Consider the following 18,751-nt stretch of genomic DNA (forward strand, 5'->3'; position numbering starts at 1 on the left):
AGGTTTTTTTAAAAAAATATCAAGCATCCCTTAGTTATCTCCTCAGCTGAGTACCCTACCGTTTGCAATAGATGGAAATTGAGTAGAATGCTGACCTGTGACATGAGCCAACAGCACCATCTGAATGACTGGTTGCCTTAGGCTGTATTAGAAGTGTATGAGGAGCCAGGCCTGGTGGAGAGGCCTCCTGTAAACTTGACATTTCAGAGACAGAGGCAGGGGGATGCTGAATTTGAAGGCTACACCGGGAGATCTGTCTCCAACCCTTCTCTCTAATAAAAGGAAAGTGTGGTTTGGAATACTTTCTGTCCACAATCTGTATTCTTGTGAGAAGCTCTGGACTCTTCTGAAATGGCTGTACCGGTAGGCTTAATTTACACACAAGTTTGCTTCCTTTTTTTTCTGAATTAATGAGAGCAGCAGTATGTGCCGTTTCTGAGAATTGGATTAAAGTGATGAAGTTATGTCTGTTGCTTTTATAGAGGACATATAACCATTAAACGGTGTCTTTTCTCCCATTTCCTTGCAGACAATACATATGTGTCAAGTTCAGAAAATGATGAGGACGTACTAGTTACTACAGACCCAATTCCTGTTATTTTCCATAGAATAGCAACAGGTAATCGTGATGCAATGTTTTCCTTTCCTTAGCTAAAGTTTTTTTTAAATTGTTACTTTGGTGCTCTTTGTTTTCAGTGTAGCAAACACAAGTATTTACCTCCCAGAAATCTGTTCATATACTTTTTCTATCTAAAGTATATTATTTTTTGAATAAAGTTTAAATGCATCAGGCCAACATTACTCTTGAAAGTATTTTCACCCATCATGATACTGCTAGACAAACTGAGTTCAGGAAACCTGGGACACTGAAGCTGCCTTGACGTAAATAATAAGAGTTGAAGAAATCTGTGTGCTTGCTCTTTAATTTATTAGAATTTGTATGCACAACGAAAAATCAGAAGCGCTTGTATGATCTATCTTCAAAACACCCCTTAATTCTTTCACAAAAGGGGAGAAAAGCCTACCATGTTTTTAATCTAGGAACTCATCAATGTTTGGCAAACAATATGCTAAAATCCAAAGTAATTTAAAAAATTCTTTCTTACAGAATTAAGAAAAACGAATGATATTAACTGTTGTTTATCCATAAGATCCAAACTACAAAAGGAAAATGGGGAGGTATGTAAATTTCATTTCATTCGATGTTTTTGTTTTGATATGTTTTAAATTTACCACGTATTTGGATTTGTATCTTATTTATACTACAGTTGTATATGGTGAATGAAAGGAAGACTCACAACTTTTTAAAAATTTTTTAATTTTTTAATTTTATTTATTTATTTTTTGGTTTTTCGAGACAGGGTTTCTCTGTGTAGCTTTGCACCTTTCCTGGATCTTGCTCTGTAGACCAGGCTGGCCTTGAACTCACAAAGATCCGCCTGCCTCTGCCTCCCCTAGGATTAAAGGCATGAGCCACCACTGCCTGGCTAAAAATTTTTTTAAAAAATTCTATGTACACTGGTGTTTTCCCTGCATATATCTGTGTAAGGGTGTTAGATCCCCTGGAACAGGAGTTACAGACAGTTGTGAGCTGCCATGTGGGTGCTGGGAATTGAACCCTGGTCCTCTGGAAGAGCAGCCAGTGCTCTTAACCTCTGAGCCATCTCTCCAGCCCCTCACAACTCTTTGTATGGTACTAAGACTGACCTAAAATTAACCCTGTGCAAGAAGTTCCTGCTAAATTAATAGAAAAGAATCTAAATAAAACATCCATGCCATGTGGTTCATTCTTTATTCTTTATAGATAGCAATGTAGTTGAAAGAGAAACACCCACAAGTATACATGGCTATACATAATTTTGATTTTTTTTTTTTTTTTTTTTTTTTTTTTACAATTCCGTTGTAGAAGGTATGGTCTTCTAAACATGGGAGTAGACATTATATTCCAGTCATTTTATTTATTTATTTATTTATTTATTTATTTATTTATTCATTCATTCATTCATTTCCCCCTCAAAAAAAAAAAACCCTAAGCAAGTTTGTCTCATATCCTTGCTTTTAAAAAAAATTTGCTTTGATCTGTGAATAACTCTCAGGACATTAAGTTGAGAAAGCACAGTGAGACAGCAGTTACTTGATTGAAAGTTACACTTACACTATGACCCTCCCTTGCCGTTAGGGTTGCACTGTTCTCTGAGATCCCCCTCTTTGTCCACTGTGAAAATGACTGCTTGAAGAATTGACCAAAACCCATCAGAACTTCATTTCATCCAAAGCCCCTCTTTTTGGTTGTCGTATTTTCCTCCGGAAGTTGAAATGTAGGTCTTATTAGCAACATGGATGGATGGAGTTCTGAATCCAAAGGAAATGCTGCTTTTTTCTCCTCTTTAAAAGAACTTCACTAATCATGACGGTGATAGAAATACCACCTTGAGTTTTCCTTGTACTTCAGCTACCTGACAGATGTTCGGCTCAGTTAATTAAAAACTCAGACATCAAGTTAAAGATTATTAAATTAAACATCCTTTTGAAACTTGAATTTCCAAACAAATCATTCCAGTATACTGAAAGTTCCCTTTGTATTATGATTCATATTTAGTTGCCTAATTTGATTTTTTACATTATTGCATTCCAAGTTTCCTCTTTCATAGCGTTGCTTTGTGTTGGCAGTGGAAAGGGAAACTGTCTTGGATAATTAATGCAGATGAACTTTTTAATAAGAGTTGAATTAGTGGGAGCCTGTCAGACGTTTTATCAAAGAAAAGCTGATATCATAACTGATTATACAGAGTTTTTAATGTTCATCAAATGTGAAGCTGCAAGTATTTACATGACTGGAAGCAAACTCCAAGAAAGGTTTATTTTTAGTAAACTCCTCTTCAAGAATTGAGCACATCTACAAAGTTATCTCTCTTACTCCTTTTTGTTTTGAAGTTGTACTGCGCCAGCAGTGTGCTCCATGTAAAATTCCTTCATTCTGCCAGAACCTGTCTGTTATGGCTGTTTTCTAGTTTGACCACTGGAATTATCTTTTTTATCACTTGAAGGAGTCAAGGCAGAACAGTACGGTGGAAGAGGACTCTGAGGGTGACAACGACTCTGAAGAATTTTATTATGGAGGGCAGGTAAGTAACGCTGCCTTCCAAAACCCAGTTTTAAAGTGTGCACAGTCGTGTGGGTCCTAGTGGAAGCCGGCAGCCTAGAAGTTGTTTAGGCCTCAGTAAATAAGTAGAAAACACAAGTAATTTGTTTTTCCACACGTTTTCAGAAATTAAGGTTTCCTTCACAGATCTTTCCACTGTGGTCATTCATTTACTGTCCTAATTAATTATAGAGGTTTTACACCTCGATTTGGATTGTCATTTTGGCTTTCATGCTGCTTGCCTTAGTATTAAATTTTTGGTTAGCATGCAAGGAAATGGAGTTTGCTGTGACATTTTCACACATAGATACCATTCTACTCTGCTCTTACTGGCCCTTTCTCCCTCTGTCTGGTCTTCCCTCAAATAGTCCCCCTTTGTTTCTACCACAGTCTGTGTGTCCCATTGCGCCTTCTTCTTCCTCCTCCTCCACTCTGGCCATCTTCCTCTCTTCTTGTAGTCACTTTTCAGCCTCTCTCTCTGTCTCTGTCTCTCTGTATGTCTCTCTCTCTGTCTCTCTGTCTCTCTCTCTCTCACACACACACATACAACACACACACACACACACACACACACACACACATACTCACACACCTAGATTTCACATGAGAGAAAACAAGTATTGTTTGTCTTCCTCATAGACTTAACAAGAAATATTTTTAAATGTTGGTATTTCTAACAAAAGTAGAGGTTATTAGTTTTAAATTGAAGATAGTTTTTATTTTTATAAATTTTGATTGGTTACAATTATTGAGAAATATTTGTTTTCATTGTGTTGAAAATATATGAGGAAGATTTTTAAACTTGACTACATATATGTAGTTGGATTTTTCTTTAGACCACCAGCTCATAAATAATGACACCAAGACTTATTATTAATTATGAAAGCTCAGCTTTAGCTTAGGCTTGTCCTGCTAGCTCTTATAAATTAAATTAACCCATTTATATTAATCTATGTTCTATCACATGACATTACCTCTTTTCCATCTTGCACTTCCTGCTTCTTCTCCCTGTCTCTTGGCATGTCCTTCTTCCCAGCTTCCTCTCTGTCCCCGGAAGTTCCACCTAACCTCTTTCTAGCTTTTTGCCATTCAGCTTTTATTATATCAATCACAGCAATACATTTTCACACAATGTACAAATATCCCATAACACATATATGTTAGATTTGCAATAACTCACAAGACTTTTCCAAATTTAAAATCAAGCATTTGATTTTAGGATATAACCATATAGTATGTTGTTAGATATCTGTAAACTCTTTGATCAAATATCTTTGTAGTTTGTATACTGTGAGGGAAGGATAATGTGATAAAATGGGCTTTAAAGATAAAGTTAATATGGAAAAGAATTCACACATCATATATGCAGAATGAAAAATCAATACTTGCTAAATCAGACATACGCAAGGCAGTAGAAATACGGCCATGGTAAATTAGACTTCCTTCCACGGAGTAACTTTCTAGCTTTGGGCACTTGTGTAACACAATAGCTCTCTACCTAGCACAGCACTTTTCCAGTATGCAAAAGAGGCCTTCCAAGTCTGATTTTTGTTTATACTGTTCATTCTTTCCGAGGGGAATTTGCTGCTTTTCTTCAATCTAGATATTCATCCTAAAAGGTTTCAGGAATATCTGCCTGTCATTCACTCCTTTTAAACATTTGCATTTCTTTATAAAATGAATTTCAAAAATGAAAGATGGATCACTAAAAATGTTGGAAGTAGAAAGGGTGTCTCCTAGGATGTAACTGTATAGTGAAAGCACAAAGAACTAATCCAGTCCCCTATATCCCTTGCTCCTGGAACGCATTATGTATTGGCATACTCCATCATGCAGATTTATGTTTGAAATACCTAATGCAAATAGGAACAGAAGTTACAGGTCATACTGAATAGAAATGAATGTCATATAAAGGATTACTTCATAGTACAGTAAATAGGCCAGAATAAGAGAAATGAAGAGAAGAAAACCACAGTGTTAGTTCTAGGATATTCAAGTATGCCATAGACTTTTAAACGCACATTCTGGTGTTGAAGATTTCTTTTCAAGTTTGAGCATGACAAAAAGAGACAAACGACTAGATTTAAGAAAGGCAAATTGAAAGAACAGATTAAGAAGGACATCACAGATTGACAATAGATTTTTCAATTTGATGAATCACCTCTTAGGGACCATGACAGAATTGGACTTGTGATTCATCAACTTTAGGACTTTAGATTTAGGCTTGGGTAAAAGAGCCTTCTGGTCAACCAACCATACTCTCTGGAGTGCTTATAAAAGGTATGTACATTGATCTACTGTTTACTACTTAACATAGCTGAAGCAAAGGAAGGATAAATACCAATTTGGCTCGGCATATGTAGAAGGAACAAGAAAGTTGTAAAGAGATGAAGAATAAAATATTTGAGTTCCTATTGAAATCAGCATACTAATAGTCTACCCTAACAAATGGATCTATATTTCTAATTCTATAATACATATGGACTGCTAAATAGGAAAGCATGACATGCTCAGAAAAATATATATGTGTGTGTAAAACATTTATGTACACATAATACCTATATATATGTGTGTATATAAAATAAATGAATAAAAAATGAGACTGTAATTACACTGAGAATTTTCTTGAAGCAAATTTTAAAAGTCCGAGTCTAACTTTAAAACATAATGAATTGTCCTAGCCATGTGTGAATCTAAGAACTTTGCACAGATGCTGTCAGCCTATCTGGCCTACCTGTAATGCCGGGAGGCTTTTGCACAGATTGTTTGGGTTGTTTGGGTCCTGGTTCCCTGACTCTCTCTTCACATAATTCTGAATTATCCTTTTTGACAGGTGAACTATGATGGGGAACTGCACAAACATCCTCAGCTGGAAGCTGATTTGTCAGCGGTGAGAGAGATCTATGGACCACATGCAGTTTCTCTCAGGTAAACAGCTTCAGTGTATTATTTCATAATATATTTTATAAGCCATTGAAATTTTCTATTAGAGTAACTTAAAGGAAGATTCTTTTCACTGATTATATTTGGAAATATTTGAGGAATTCTATTGTGTCTCTCCTGGTGCAAAATGACAGCTTTATGGCTTTTTTCTTATGTATTATTTTAAAGTTAAATTAGTTGCATTAATGAAATAATTCATTTTGAGAGTTAGTTTTACAAAGTAGCAGTTTTTAAAAGTGTAATTAGCCAGGTGTGGCAGCATACACTTGTGATTTCAGCACTTGGAAAGCTGAACCAGGAAGATTGCCAACCTGAAGTCATTTGGGGCTGTATAGCAAGGTCCTTTATCAAAAATAGAAAAAGTGTCATAATTACTTGCTATACTAGATGTTTCTGTAAGTCTGGCCATGTCATTGTAAACAATGAAAGTAAATAAAGCAGAAATACTGGTACACAGGTCACATGTCCACTGAAGATGGAGGGTGGGGGATGGGAGACTTGATACAGGATAGTTTGAATGATAGTGTGTTTCAGTCTGTAATTAACTAATATCTGGTAATATATTTTCTAGCTACTTTTTATTATATTTAACTCTTTGGAAGATCTTCCATCCCTATTCTTTTTTTCTGTTTAGTGTAAGATATCGTTTGTGTCCTTACACTGGCGTCTAGAAGTCAGGCTGGCTTATTTTAGAGTCTCACTCTTTGCGTATGGTATAGTCTCTATGTTCCCAATGGAATTCTAGGCTCCTTTCACAGCCTGAACTCAATTCTAGCCCTAACTACCAAACACCCCAGCTGGACTAGGCTACCCAGCAATTGCACAAGTCACCCTCTTGTTGAGAGGCGTACTCCCTGTACATCCCACTGTGAAGGTCAGCTGCTTAAGCCCTCCTCAGATCTCAGCACAGACAGCCCAGTCTGTGTTCTGTACACCCAGCATTTGGCTTTTGCCTCTTGATTACATTTCTGTTGTTTTATTAATAATTTAGTGACTAGATTGAGATTTGTGATGGCTGGGCACTGCCTTTTATTTGTTGTATCTTGCTTTGGTTTGTTTTTTTTAATCATTGTTTTGGAACTGAACATAGTATGGGTGTGTTGCACAATCGTGATAGATTCTTGACTGTCTCTAGTGGCAGCATGTGAAAAAGGACACGTTATCTGGTTGTCACTTTTCAGTGACATAGCTCTTCAGTAGACATACCCATATTTTATGAAGGTGAACAATTATTTTTATTTTGGAAGTCTACACATCAGTAGTTTATAATTGCCAAATATTTCATTTAGATTTTAGGAATGACAACTCAATTCCACTTAGCCTAAATAAGTGAGGATTGTGTCCCCAAAGCATCTCTCTCGTTTTTTGGAGGTGCATGAGGCTGACAATGGTGGGTCTTACTTGGTAAATGAAGTTTTTTGCAGATTTAAAAAATTTAGCCAAGGGGCTGGATCATTCCACAGTTGGTCTGTTGTGTGGTCCAGATTAAGTACTGTGAACATGTAGTGTTACAGAATGAATGCATGAGGAGAGTATAGGAGCCACCAGGAAATTATCCATCACTATGGCTTCTTTTTTTTTCCTATGGTAGTGGAATTTTTCTAGGAAACTTAAAACCTTAATTTTAAATACAATAATCTCCCCACTAAAAGAAGGCTATGAGATATAACTATGATTCAGCCTAGAATTCAGCATCCCACCCTCCCCTCAAAATACATATTGTTGCTTAGAGGATTGCTTTAGTATATGCCTTTTATAGTTAAGATTTTTCTAAAACACATTTTCTGAGCTGTCATGTGACTATGAAAGATTTGTTTCTTCACCAAGTATTTGGAAGTATTATTTGGCAAGTCTGGTGGTCTCTATTAGAATTTTCCGTTAATAACAATGGTATTGACAGTTGTGGTGTGTTGTAACTATGTAAGTGCTTGGAGTTCCAACTAAGTGAAATACCTAAAAGTCATAAGTTACTCGAATTTTTTTCTCCTTCTCTATTTCACTTAACAACAGTTTTGATCCCACTTAAATCTCCATACAAGCTGTATTCTTGCCTTGTCTAGATTTTTTTTCTAGCTACAGAAGATGATTGCAGAACAAATAATCTCTAGTGGTCTCTTGACATGAAGTGAACCACAGCAAAACTTGTTTGATTTACTTTAAAGTAAATAAAAATGAATTTACAGCCTAGCCTATTCTTCTGGCCCAAGACACACTGGGAAATGAGTAGTTAGATAAAAGGCCTTGGAACCTTCCTCACAGAGTTCTAAGTCTATTGAAAGCAGAATGTTCTAATTAGCTGTTCTTTTACTTAATTGAGGCTTATAAGGAACTTAATGGAGTTTGAAGAGCAAAAGTACCTTAATATGCACAATAGGCTATTTGGTGTCATTTTTTTTTTCTTTTTTATGTGACATCTAATGAGAAAGGCAGCTAACCACATCTGAGTTCTTTATAAGAGATAGAAATAGCTGATTGCCTAGGTTGAAGCAAATCCCTTTTAAATGCAGGCTAAATATAGATTTGGAAAGAGTAATTGGTAAATAGATTTATTACTAAAATTAATAATGGAAGCTCAGTTTGTCCTTACATCAAAAACAAAATAGTGGCTACATGGAATCATGCATGTATGTGTTGAGGATGATTTTAATGCCAAATCTTGTGGGTGAGAGGTGAGTTAGATCCTACAGGATAAATATCTGGTTGTTGGACTAAATGTGTTTCATCTTGAATCACGTAGCAGTATGCACTAGTGTGTGTTTCTCTCGTCAATGTAGTCCTCAGTCGTTTGTTCATAAAATAGTGTAGATAAATGTCATTTGAAAACAATCTGAGATGAGTAATGTTAGAAATGGAAGGAAATTCTCATTCCCCTGTAAAGAGATGGTTTTCATAGTCACCTTGTGAAATGTCAAACTTCGATCTCAGATAACTGATTTTTTGTTTATGATGATGACATTTTTCATTTAAAAAAAAACTGGCATTGTTGGAGTGAGCACACAGCCTCTTACTGTAGCTAATGCCTGGTGCAGCAGGATGCTCCCAGGTTTGTGGAAGTGGCACGTTTTGATGGCCTTTACTGATAGACTGCTGGGATAAGCCTTTCTGATGTTTGGAGAACAAGAGCATTCTGAGGATGTGATGCTTGGAGGAACAAATGGATAGTGGTAGGCTGATAACCACCAGACTGTTACCTCCTAAGAGAAAATAAAAAACAAAAAATAAACATAAAGCAAGGGGTGGGGGGAATCTTAGGCATAACTCAGGACATCCACTTCCATTCTTCTGGTCCTTTAACTTCCCATTTACACCATTCTTAGGAACTGTTTCCTTTTCTTCGCCTTCCCTTTCCTGTCAAGTGATTGCTTTGTCTTTGACACCTTTGACACTTGACATAGACACACAGCCGTCCTGGCCAGTGAATTATGCACAAGTGTGCTGGAGGATGAGTCTCTGTGTCTTCCACATTCTGTCCCCCTTGGCATCTCAGTCATGACCATGACCAGCCCCCATCCCTCGGTACCTTGTAGGGTAAAGTATTATCATTAGTAGTGAGCCATTGAGATCTTGAGGATGCTTCTTCACCACATAAAGGAGCCTACACAGAAGCGTGTCATTCAGCAAAGGAAGATCTTGAACTGCAGGCTTGTAGCATCCTATCTGGCATATTGATTCTTGACACTCTGTCTGAGTTGACGGTATTAAAAAAAAATCCCTAAGTGAAAATCAGGGAAGTGATGAGAGTTCATGCACAGTGCAAAGGAACCAAGTGGGGAAGTGTTTTCCAGACTCACAAATGCACTTGAGACGTAAGCCTCAGTACCTCAGAGCTTGCGTGCTCACCTCTGCTCCCAAAGCCCGGACTTTCTTCCAGCAAAAACCAAGGGTTTATAAGCTGACCACAAAGTTGCAGCAACTCTCTGTTCCGTTCTCTTGTGCACTATTGTTTGGTCTCACAAAAGATCACAGTGCTCTCTCATCTGCATCTAAAGTCTTCTCAGCTTGTCTCTTGGAGAAATTTATAGCTGTGTTGGAGAACAGTCTTGGAAAAGCTTTCATCTTGCCAAGATTTCTTCCCCATGGCTGAGTTTGCATATTTCTTGGCCCATTCACAAACATCTCTCCCACACTGGGCAGAAACACACACTGAGTAGGCATGCAGAGATAGACATGCAAGCTGTGGAGTTTCAGATGTCACAGGAAGGTGTATGTTTCTTCCTACGTATCTTCTCAAAGTATCACTGCTTAGTGGTTGAAAGTAGAAGTAATTAAATAAGAGTAAATATTTATTTCTCAGGAACCTGTGGTAGAATTGTGTGTATATATAAATCTATAGTTTTTTGACAGCCAATAAGGAAAGATTAGATATCTAAAATGTTTTTTATAATAAGCATATTCACAGATAATTTTGATCAAGTTGTTATAACTATTGTAACACTATTAACAAACTGAGGTTTATAGAGAAAGAAAAGCCAGCCTAGTCTAATATTCAATATAGTATACATATTAAATATATTAATACATATTTAGCATGAGCATTTATTTTGGGGGGAGCTTATTTCAGCTTATATAGTCCGACACTGAAGGATGCCAGAACATGAATGCAAAGCAGGAACCTAGGGGTAGGAACAGATGCTGACACCATACTACTTACTGGCTTGGTCCCCAGAGATTGCCATCATCCTTTGGTCCTCTCTCCCTCCCTCCCATTTCTCTCTCTCTCTCTCTCTCTCTCTCTCTCTCTCTCTCTCTCTCTCTCTCTCTCTCTCTCTCTCTCTCTCTCTCTCTCTGTAGCGCCGGCTGGCCTCAAACTCACATAGATCCACCTGCCTCTGCCTCCCCAGTGCTGGGATTAAAAGCATGTGCTACCCCTGCCCAGCTAAGGAGCGTTTCCTGATTGGTGCAATTAAAAACAGGAAGAGGAATTGACCGGATTCTCACAGTGTCTTCATAAACTTATAATTACTGGCAATAAACATGTCATCCTTTTTAAAAATGCTAATGATTAGATTCAGGGTCTTGGACATGCTGGGATACATTACATCACTGAGCTACTACATCTTCTACCTTGTCACTGGGAGCTGCAGTTGTCCTTGAACTCATGTAACCCAGACAGGCCTTGGGCTCTTCATTCTCCTACATGCCTCAATTACAGACACACACCATTGCTTCTGGTGTGTACGGATATTTTTGAATAATCAATATCACCTGTAAGTATCTTAAGAATCATGTGATTTTCCATGAACTATGAACCAATAGCTGAGGAGCCCCAACTGGATCAGGCGCTCTGGATAAGTGAGACAGTTGATTAGCTTGAACTGTTTGGGAGGCCCCCAGGCAGTGGAACTGGGACCTGTCCTTAGCACATGAGCTGGCTATTTGGAACCTGGGGCCTATACAGGGACACTTTGCGCCTCAGGAGGAGGGGACTGAACCTGCCTGGACTGAATCTACCAGGTTGAGCTGAATCCCCAGGGGAGTCCTTGCCCTGGAGGAGATAGGAATGGGGGGTGGGCTGGGGGGAGGGCGGTGAGGGGGGCAGGAGGAAGGAGGACAGGGGAATCTGTGGCTGATATATAAAATTAAATTAAATTATAAAATAAAAAAAAAGAATCATGTGATTTTCAAAATATGTCGACTCAAAGAGAAGCTCTTTAAGGAGCCAGAAGTCAGGCTGTGGGAGAGGGGAACATTACGTAGCGGATCTTCCCCGACCTGCCATTCCAGAGTAAACCAGCCACATTAGATTATTTCTCAGTAATTACCCTCATCCCAAAACTAAGGAGAAAAATTCAATTTCAATTTGGTGTGGTCTTTTCACAGCAAATAAATCGAGGCTGTACACAAAATTGTTTTGTCATAAACCTAATCCCACATCCAGATCACAGTCACAGTTCGAATTACTTCATACATCAACATGCAACTTGATACTGCGTTTCTGTTGTTGATCTGAGCCATGGAAAGTTATTTGGATACATAAGTGGTCTTGATAACTAGGTCACTCCATCTGGACAAACTGTAATCGTGCTTTGTGTCTCTCAGTGGGAAACATGAAATTACTGGCATTATGTAAAAAGGACATCAACACCAAAATGAGTTTGAATATGCACAGTGCCATTTGTGAACTCTGAATTATGGCATAAAAACAAAAACCAGTGTAACCGTTTCCAGATATGTGCCCATACAGCACTGCAAATTGCCTCCTTAAATAGTATACTAGTGCTTTGCCATGGTGAGGAAGAGGGCCTGTTAGCCAGTATTTCACTTCCTTTAGAAAAATTTCCATATTAGAAATAAGGAAGAAACTAAGTTTTGACTCCCCCAAACAAAAAAATCATACATAGAATATCAATACTTTCAATGTTCATAATGAATGGTTTTAAAATGTGGCATGCCACATGGTGATCATATCTTTCTATTGGGTTCTTTAAGCTACTTGCAGAAAATCCATTGTGGATTAGGATTTTGTGTATGTCTGAATCCTTCCTCTCTGCTTCTTAACCACACTCTTCAAGCTAAGACAAACTCAGCTGTTCTACTAACAGAATTGTAAAGAGGAGAGAAAGAGAGGCATCATGATGAAGTGGGAAGTAGTAACTTTGATAAATTAGTAGTTAAGTAATACCTTGAGAGTCTTAAATAAGTCATTCCATGCATTTGACTTCATAATTACAGAAATTATTGTTAGGAGAAGACAGGTGTGTAGAGATTTCTTTCTGAGAAAGCGTTTGGTCAGTGTTCATGATGCAAAAGAACCAAATGCATCTAAGTGTTGTATTTATTTTACAGTTACTTTACTCTAATTACAATCATTTAAATGTATGATTTTGAAGAAAGCACCAATTATGTTGAAGAAGAGAAATAACAAGAAAAATCCTTTAACTACTGTATATGGGAAAGACTAGAGTGAGACCGAAGCAAAAATAATGATGTCTGGCCAGGCGTGGGGACTCGTGCCTATAATCTCACGCTTGTGAAGCTGAGTCAGGAGAGTCATGACTTTCAAACCAACCTTGGCCACATAGTAAGACCCTTTCTCTCAAGAATGTTCTCTGATGATGCTCAGAGAGTTAGTTTTGTACCTTTTTTTTTCTGTTTCTAATATGTAGAATCATATCACTTTTCTAGTCAGTGGTTAAGTGTTTTTTATCAAATGTGTAACTTTTTAAAATGAACTTAAAACAGACATTGTATTTATTATACAAATACTCTTCCAGGCCTGTGAGGGTGAGGTAGAGGAGGTCTTCCAGATGTACTCTTTACTGAACATTACAAAAAGCATGAAAACTAAAGTGATTTAAGAAAAATAGAAATGCAAAAAAGTAGGAAGACTGTTTACTTTTCATTGTTTAATATGTTTGTTTTTTTTTGTGTGTGTGTGCACGTGTGCACTTGCACGTGCTCCTGAGTGCATAGGGGAGTATGCTTGGGAGCATTTGCCTGTAGAGGTCTAAGGGAGAGCTTGGAGGAGTTGATTTTTTCTTTCTTCCACCACTTATATTCTGGGGATCAAGCTCAGGTCAGGCTCGGTAGCAAGGATCTTTATTCACTGAGCTATCTTGCCGACCCAAACAAAAGTTTTTACCATTAACATACTATAGTGTAAGTATTTCTTTGTTATTTGTTATTCAGTGGAATTGTCCTCTTCATGTATTGATCAAGGTAAGGTTTTGCACCCTCACCTTGTTATTTTCTAAGGGTCAACCCTCGTCAGTAGAATGGTTGTTGTCAAGGCCACTTCCTCCCCAGAAGCTTCTTTTGAACATATTTGATTATCTTGTGTTAGCTTCTTTTCTATTGCTGTGAGAGAACACCATACCTAGGGCAACTTTTAGAAGACACAGTTTGTTTGGGCTTAGCTTTCCAGAGGGTTAGAGTTGCTGATGTGGAGTGGAGGCAGGAGGCTGCTGAAGCCGAGATCTCACACCTCACACCACAAGCAGGAGACAGAGTGAATTTGAAATCACTTCAAACCCTCAAAGTCCATTCCAATGACATACTTCTTCCAACAAGACCATGCCTCCCAAACTTCCCCAACAGCATCACCAAGTCGGGACAAAGTATTCAAATACCCTAGACTACGGGGGACATCCCCTTCAAACCAACACACATCTCATAACTGCATTGACCGGCTTTTTACATGTATGACTTGGATAATCCATGTTTTTCATGAACCATTTGCCTGTGCTCAGGGTCATTAAAGTATGACCGCTGAGCTTGTTTCTGGTACTCGATAGAGTACAAGTGAATTTTGCCTTTCAGAGGAGTTGCAGAAAGAAAATGTGGAAGGAACAAAGCAACATAGGACAGTGTGTAGCCGAGAATGGCCGTGTGTAGACTAACCAGTTTCTCCCGGCTGCCTGTTCCTGAACAACCCGTCACAGGCTTAATATTAATTACAAACCATTTGGCCCGTGACTCAGACTTATTATTAGCTAGTTCTTATATTTTAAATTAACCCATTTCTATTAATCTGTTTATCGCCATGTGGCCGGTGGCTTATCAGTACTTTCACGTCTTGCTTCTTGGGTGGCTGGCTGGCATCTCCTCTGACTCTGCCCTTCTTCATCTCCGTCTTCAGTTTGAATGTACCACCTAACCTTATTCTGCTTCACCATTAGCCAAAATAGCTTTATTTATCAACCAGTGAGAGCAACACATATTCACAGCATACAGAAGACCATCCCACAGCAGCCATGCTCAAAAATTCCAAAAGTATTTATTTTCTCCACCACCACAGAAAAAGTTTTCTGTACTTGTAACTTAGAGGCATAAAGAAAATGTTTTTGTTTGGTCCTTATTTTTGTTATATTTGTTGTATAATGTCATATAATGTGTGATATTTATTTTTTATGAAGAACATAGATGATATGATGATGCTGTTGTTTAAAAAAGTCAATTCCTGTGTCAATAATTAGTTGTTAAAATGTTAGCGTGAGATACTTTATATTTCCTAAAAAAATAAATATGTGTTTTATGGTTTGACATATTTTTGAGGAAAAAAGTGAAGAGGTTAAATTATCATTCCTAGCTTTATACCTCTTTGGTCGTGGAAACAAAAAATACCAAAAGATCCTGCTAGATTTCTTTCTTTATTAAGCTATACAAATTATGTGAATTAAATCATATGCCCATTCAGTCATAATGTTTTATACTTAGAACCCTGTAAACATGGCACAGTCATGTACTGTATTTGCATTATTGGTGTGTACAATACACAGTGAGTGTCTCTCTGTGTTCTATGTACTGTCCACAGGCTTGGATTTGGGTGTATGTGGGTAAACTCTGAATTGACTTTTTAGTTGTTTCACAGCCTCGTATATTCTTATAACCAATTTCAGTTATTTTCATCCTCCTTCCTTCCCTCCCCCTTCTACTGGAACCCTTCTCAACAAGTACCACTCCTCCACTGAAGGCTTTGTGTGTGTGTGTGTGTGTGTGTGGCCCACTGAATTCAGTAAGAGTTACGTGTCCAAGCAAAGGTGGGATATTATGTAGTGTAACCCCATTGACTTCTTAATATTTCATTTGACAACCTTTGTTTTTTCTTCCCTGCTTGTCAGTTTCTTCATTAATATTAATGTTTAATTGTGTAGTTCACAAGGTTATCATGAGGACCTGATAATGTTTTTCTTTGATATTTAAACTGGTATTCATTACAAAGTGGTGGTTACTGAGTTTTGGGCCAGTTTAATGCTTGTATAAATGACTGACAAATACCAACATTCAAGTCCCAGTATTGCTACAGAGATATGATGTATAAGCCACTTTATTGCTTTATAAGGCATATGCAAACACAGTGAAAATAGTAAGAAACAGTATCTGTAATGTTTATGGATCCCCTCTCTGTCCCCACCCCACCTTCCCTTCCCCCTCCCACTTTCCCTCCTATATTTCTCGTAAAATCCAGACTGACCTTGAACTCACGATGTAGCTTCTGATCCTTCTGACTTTACCTCCAGAGTGTGGATACAGGCATGCACCACCATTCATAGTTGTATACCATACCTGGGGATCAATCCCAGGGTTTCATGTATGCTTAGTGAGCACTTTCTCAGTAGACCTATATCTCAAGCCATGTTTTGTTGACATTAAATTATCACATCGACATAAAATCCTGAGAATATTTTCTGCCAGTTATAAGCTCAATTTAAGTATTATCTATTAACTTCTATAATTTTGGTTATTTTCATATTTTATCCCTGATTCTCTGTGCTATTCATAACTTCATAAGAATTATAGGAACATATAGACATGTATATGAAGAATATTACTTTTGTTTTCTTTTTTTTTTCTTTTTTTGAGACACGGTTTCTCTGTGTAGCTTTGGTGCCTTTCCTGGATCTCACTCTGTAGACCAGGCTGGCCTGGAACTCACAGAGATCCTCCTGCCTCTGCCTCCTGAGTGCTGAGATTAAAGGCGTGCACCACCACCACCCTGCAACTTATTTGTTTTAATTAAATTAAAAACCATGTTGTACAAAAGTTGGTCTTCATAATGCCTTTATATAACCCAGAGATAGATCTCACAGGCAGAGTGCTGACTTAACATATACAACACTGTATTCTTCGTGTAGGTAGCCTGAAGTCTGATACAGTGACATGAAACTAAACAGTGTTGTGTAAGTAACAGCATCTGGACCAGTTTCCAACCCACCCATGTCCAAGGTAGAAGAAAAATCCATTAACATTTTATTGTATGTCCCCTTTATTTCCTCAGGTCAGAAACTGTTTTCTTGCCCTTAAAATCAGCTGCTTGTCCTCTCAGTGGGTAGTGATACCGGAGCAGTCACATGGGGACACTAATGTGACTCAGAGAACTGGGACTGTTTGGTACCATGATAGACCAAGAAACTCTTGAATTTATGTATGCAAATACATACATAATATATATGCATTCTGTAGTACAAATAGGCAAAAAGAGATGGCAGTCCAAGTATACTGAATTAGTTTATTCATATCCAAGTTCATTTCTAATCTTAAAAGTCAGCAATCAGAATTAGTGACTACATTTTTAATTACAATAACCAGTCACATACTAACTATTAAGGAAAATGAAAACATTCATGTTAATCTTTGCTTTCAGGGAATATGGAGCTATTGATGATGTGGATATTGATCTGCACATTGATGTCAGCTTTCTGGATGTAAGTATCAATTTCTGTAATATCGCCCGCACATTTAAAGTATTTTTATCTTTATCCTAAGAAACTCAATTTTGGATTGTTTTATAGCACCATTATATACTGCTTTGTTAAAGTGATTTATGAAGACTGATCAATGAAGCTGAGATAATACATCTTTTTCATTGTTTTTCTATATATCCTGAAACGTCTGTGTTTTAATTATAGTACTTCATTATATAAGTTCCCATTTTTATTTGTCATACATGAGGCAAAAATGAAAGAGTACTTTGGCCTCCTTGTTACACAACATTGTTTTTTGAAATAATTTGTAGGCCTTTACAATTTATGCATTCCATTAGTGTAAGTTGAAAAGTTATGATTTGTTTGTTGTTTTAAGGTCTAAAAGATGCCAGCCTTATCTTTTCAATGTATTTGTGCAGGAGGAGATTGCTGTGGCCTGGGAAGTGATTCGAACAGAACCCATTATTGTCCGACTACACTGTTCACTTACACAGTATTTAAATGGCCCAGGTTAGTCTTGTTTCTCTGTTGTTTTCAAGATTAACTATATAGTGTGCTTTAAGCAAAATGGGTATTCCTTTGATAATTCTGATTGCTGACTTTTAAATGTTAAGTATTTTGATAATGATGTAGGTTCTGTGCTAAGCAAGATGATTTATCACCTATATAACTAAGGAAATAAAATTTATCACCTCTATAATTAAGGAAATAAAATAGAAAATGCTAAACTACATAGACTTACATAAATTGAACAGTTTCTGCGAGGAAAAAAGCCAACAATAAAACCTCACAGGCTTTGCGTACAGTTGTAGCACAGTTTATACATACATACATACATACATACATACATACATGTGTGTGTGTGTGTGTGTGTGTGTGTGTGTGTGTGTGTGTGTGTGTGTTTGGTTGACCTTAGATTTGATTATTTCATTTTCCTGGTAATCTCATCCATGGCTCCCAGAGAATTTAGCTTAGAAAACCGTAACAAGTGGAGGTCACTGCAGCACTTTTGGGTTTTGAATTCATACAGGACAGTGCTGCTGTATTCAACTGACAGTTATTAAAAACAAGGGATTCTTCTAAAAACAAATTTTGCCCAAATTTATGAGATGGCTAAAATGTCTTTCAACCAGTGAATGTAACCACCACCCCCCACATACAATCAATCATACTTCCATTTCATCTGCTCACGCTAATCTAATTACCTACTACTGCGTAGTAAACCATCCCAAGATTTCGTTCTTTATGGGCTTTCTTAGGTTTAGCTGCAGTTGATGTGGTGCTTCGCCTCATTGCATTTCAGTCATGTGGGATATGAAGCTGGAGGGTTTAAATGCATCACTGAGTTGGAAACACATCATGCTGGGTATAAAAATGACTAACTGTGGATTCAGGATCATCTGGTTTGCACCTATGTCATGTCAGTCACTACAGTCTGCCTCACACTTGACATATCCAGGTCTCTGAGCTCCTTTCACTATGCTGGACAAGGTCAAAAAACAAAACAAAACAAAACAAAACA

The 18,751-nt window shown here is 37.5% G+C and overlaps 1 protein-coding gene across 1 annotated transcript in view; it reads left to right on the forward strand.

Moving 5' to 3' along the window:
- Positions 1–18,751, forward strand: part of Parp8 (poly(ADP-ribose) polymerase family member 8) — a 186,472-nt gene that overhangs the window by 105,741 nt on the left and 61,980 nt on the right. Inside the window, exons 5-10 of the mRNA XM_059276249.1 lie at positions 530–619; positions 1,109–1,179; positions 3,048–3,125; positions 5,976–6,070; positions 17,169–17,229; positions 17,649–17,739. Coding sequence (XP_059132232.1) covers positions 530–619; positions 1,109–1,179; positions 3,048–3,125; positions 5,976–6,070; positions 17,169–17,229; positions 17,649–17,739 — 486 coding nt within the window. The remainder of the gene's footprint in view (positions 1–529; positions 620–1,108; positions 1,180–3,047; positions 3,126–5,975; positions 6,071–17,168; positions 17,230–17,648; positions 17,740–18,751) is intronic.

Source organism: Peromyscus eremicus, chromosome 11, assembly GCF_949786415.1.
Source record: "Peromyscus eremicus chromosome 11, PerEre_H2_v1, whole genome shotgun sequence".
Taxonomy (NCBI): Eukaryota; Metazoa; Chordata; class Mammalia; order Rodentia; family Cricetidae; genus Peromyscus; species Peromyscus eremicus.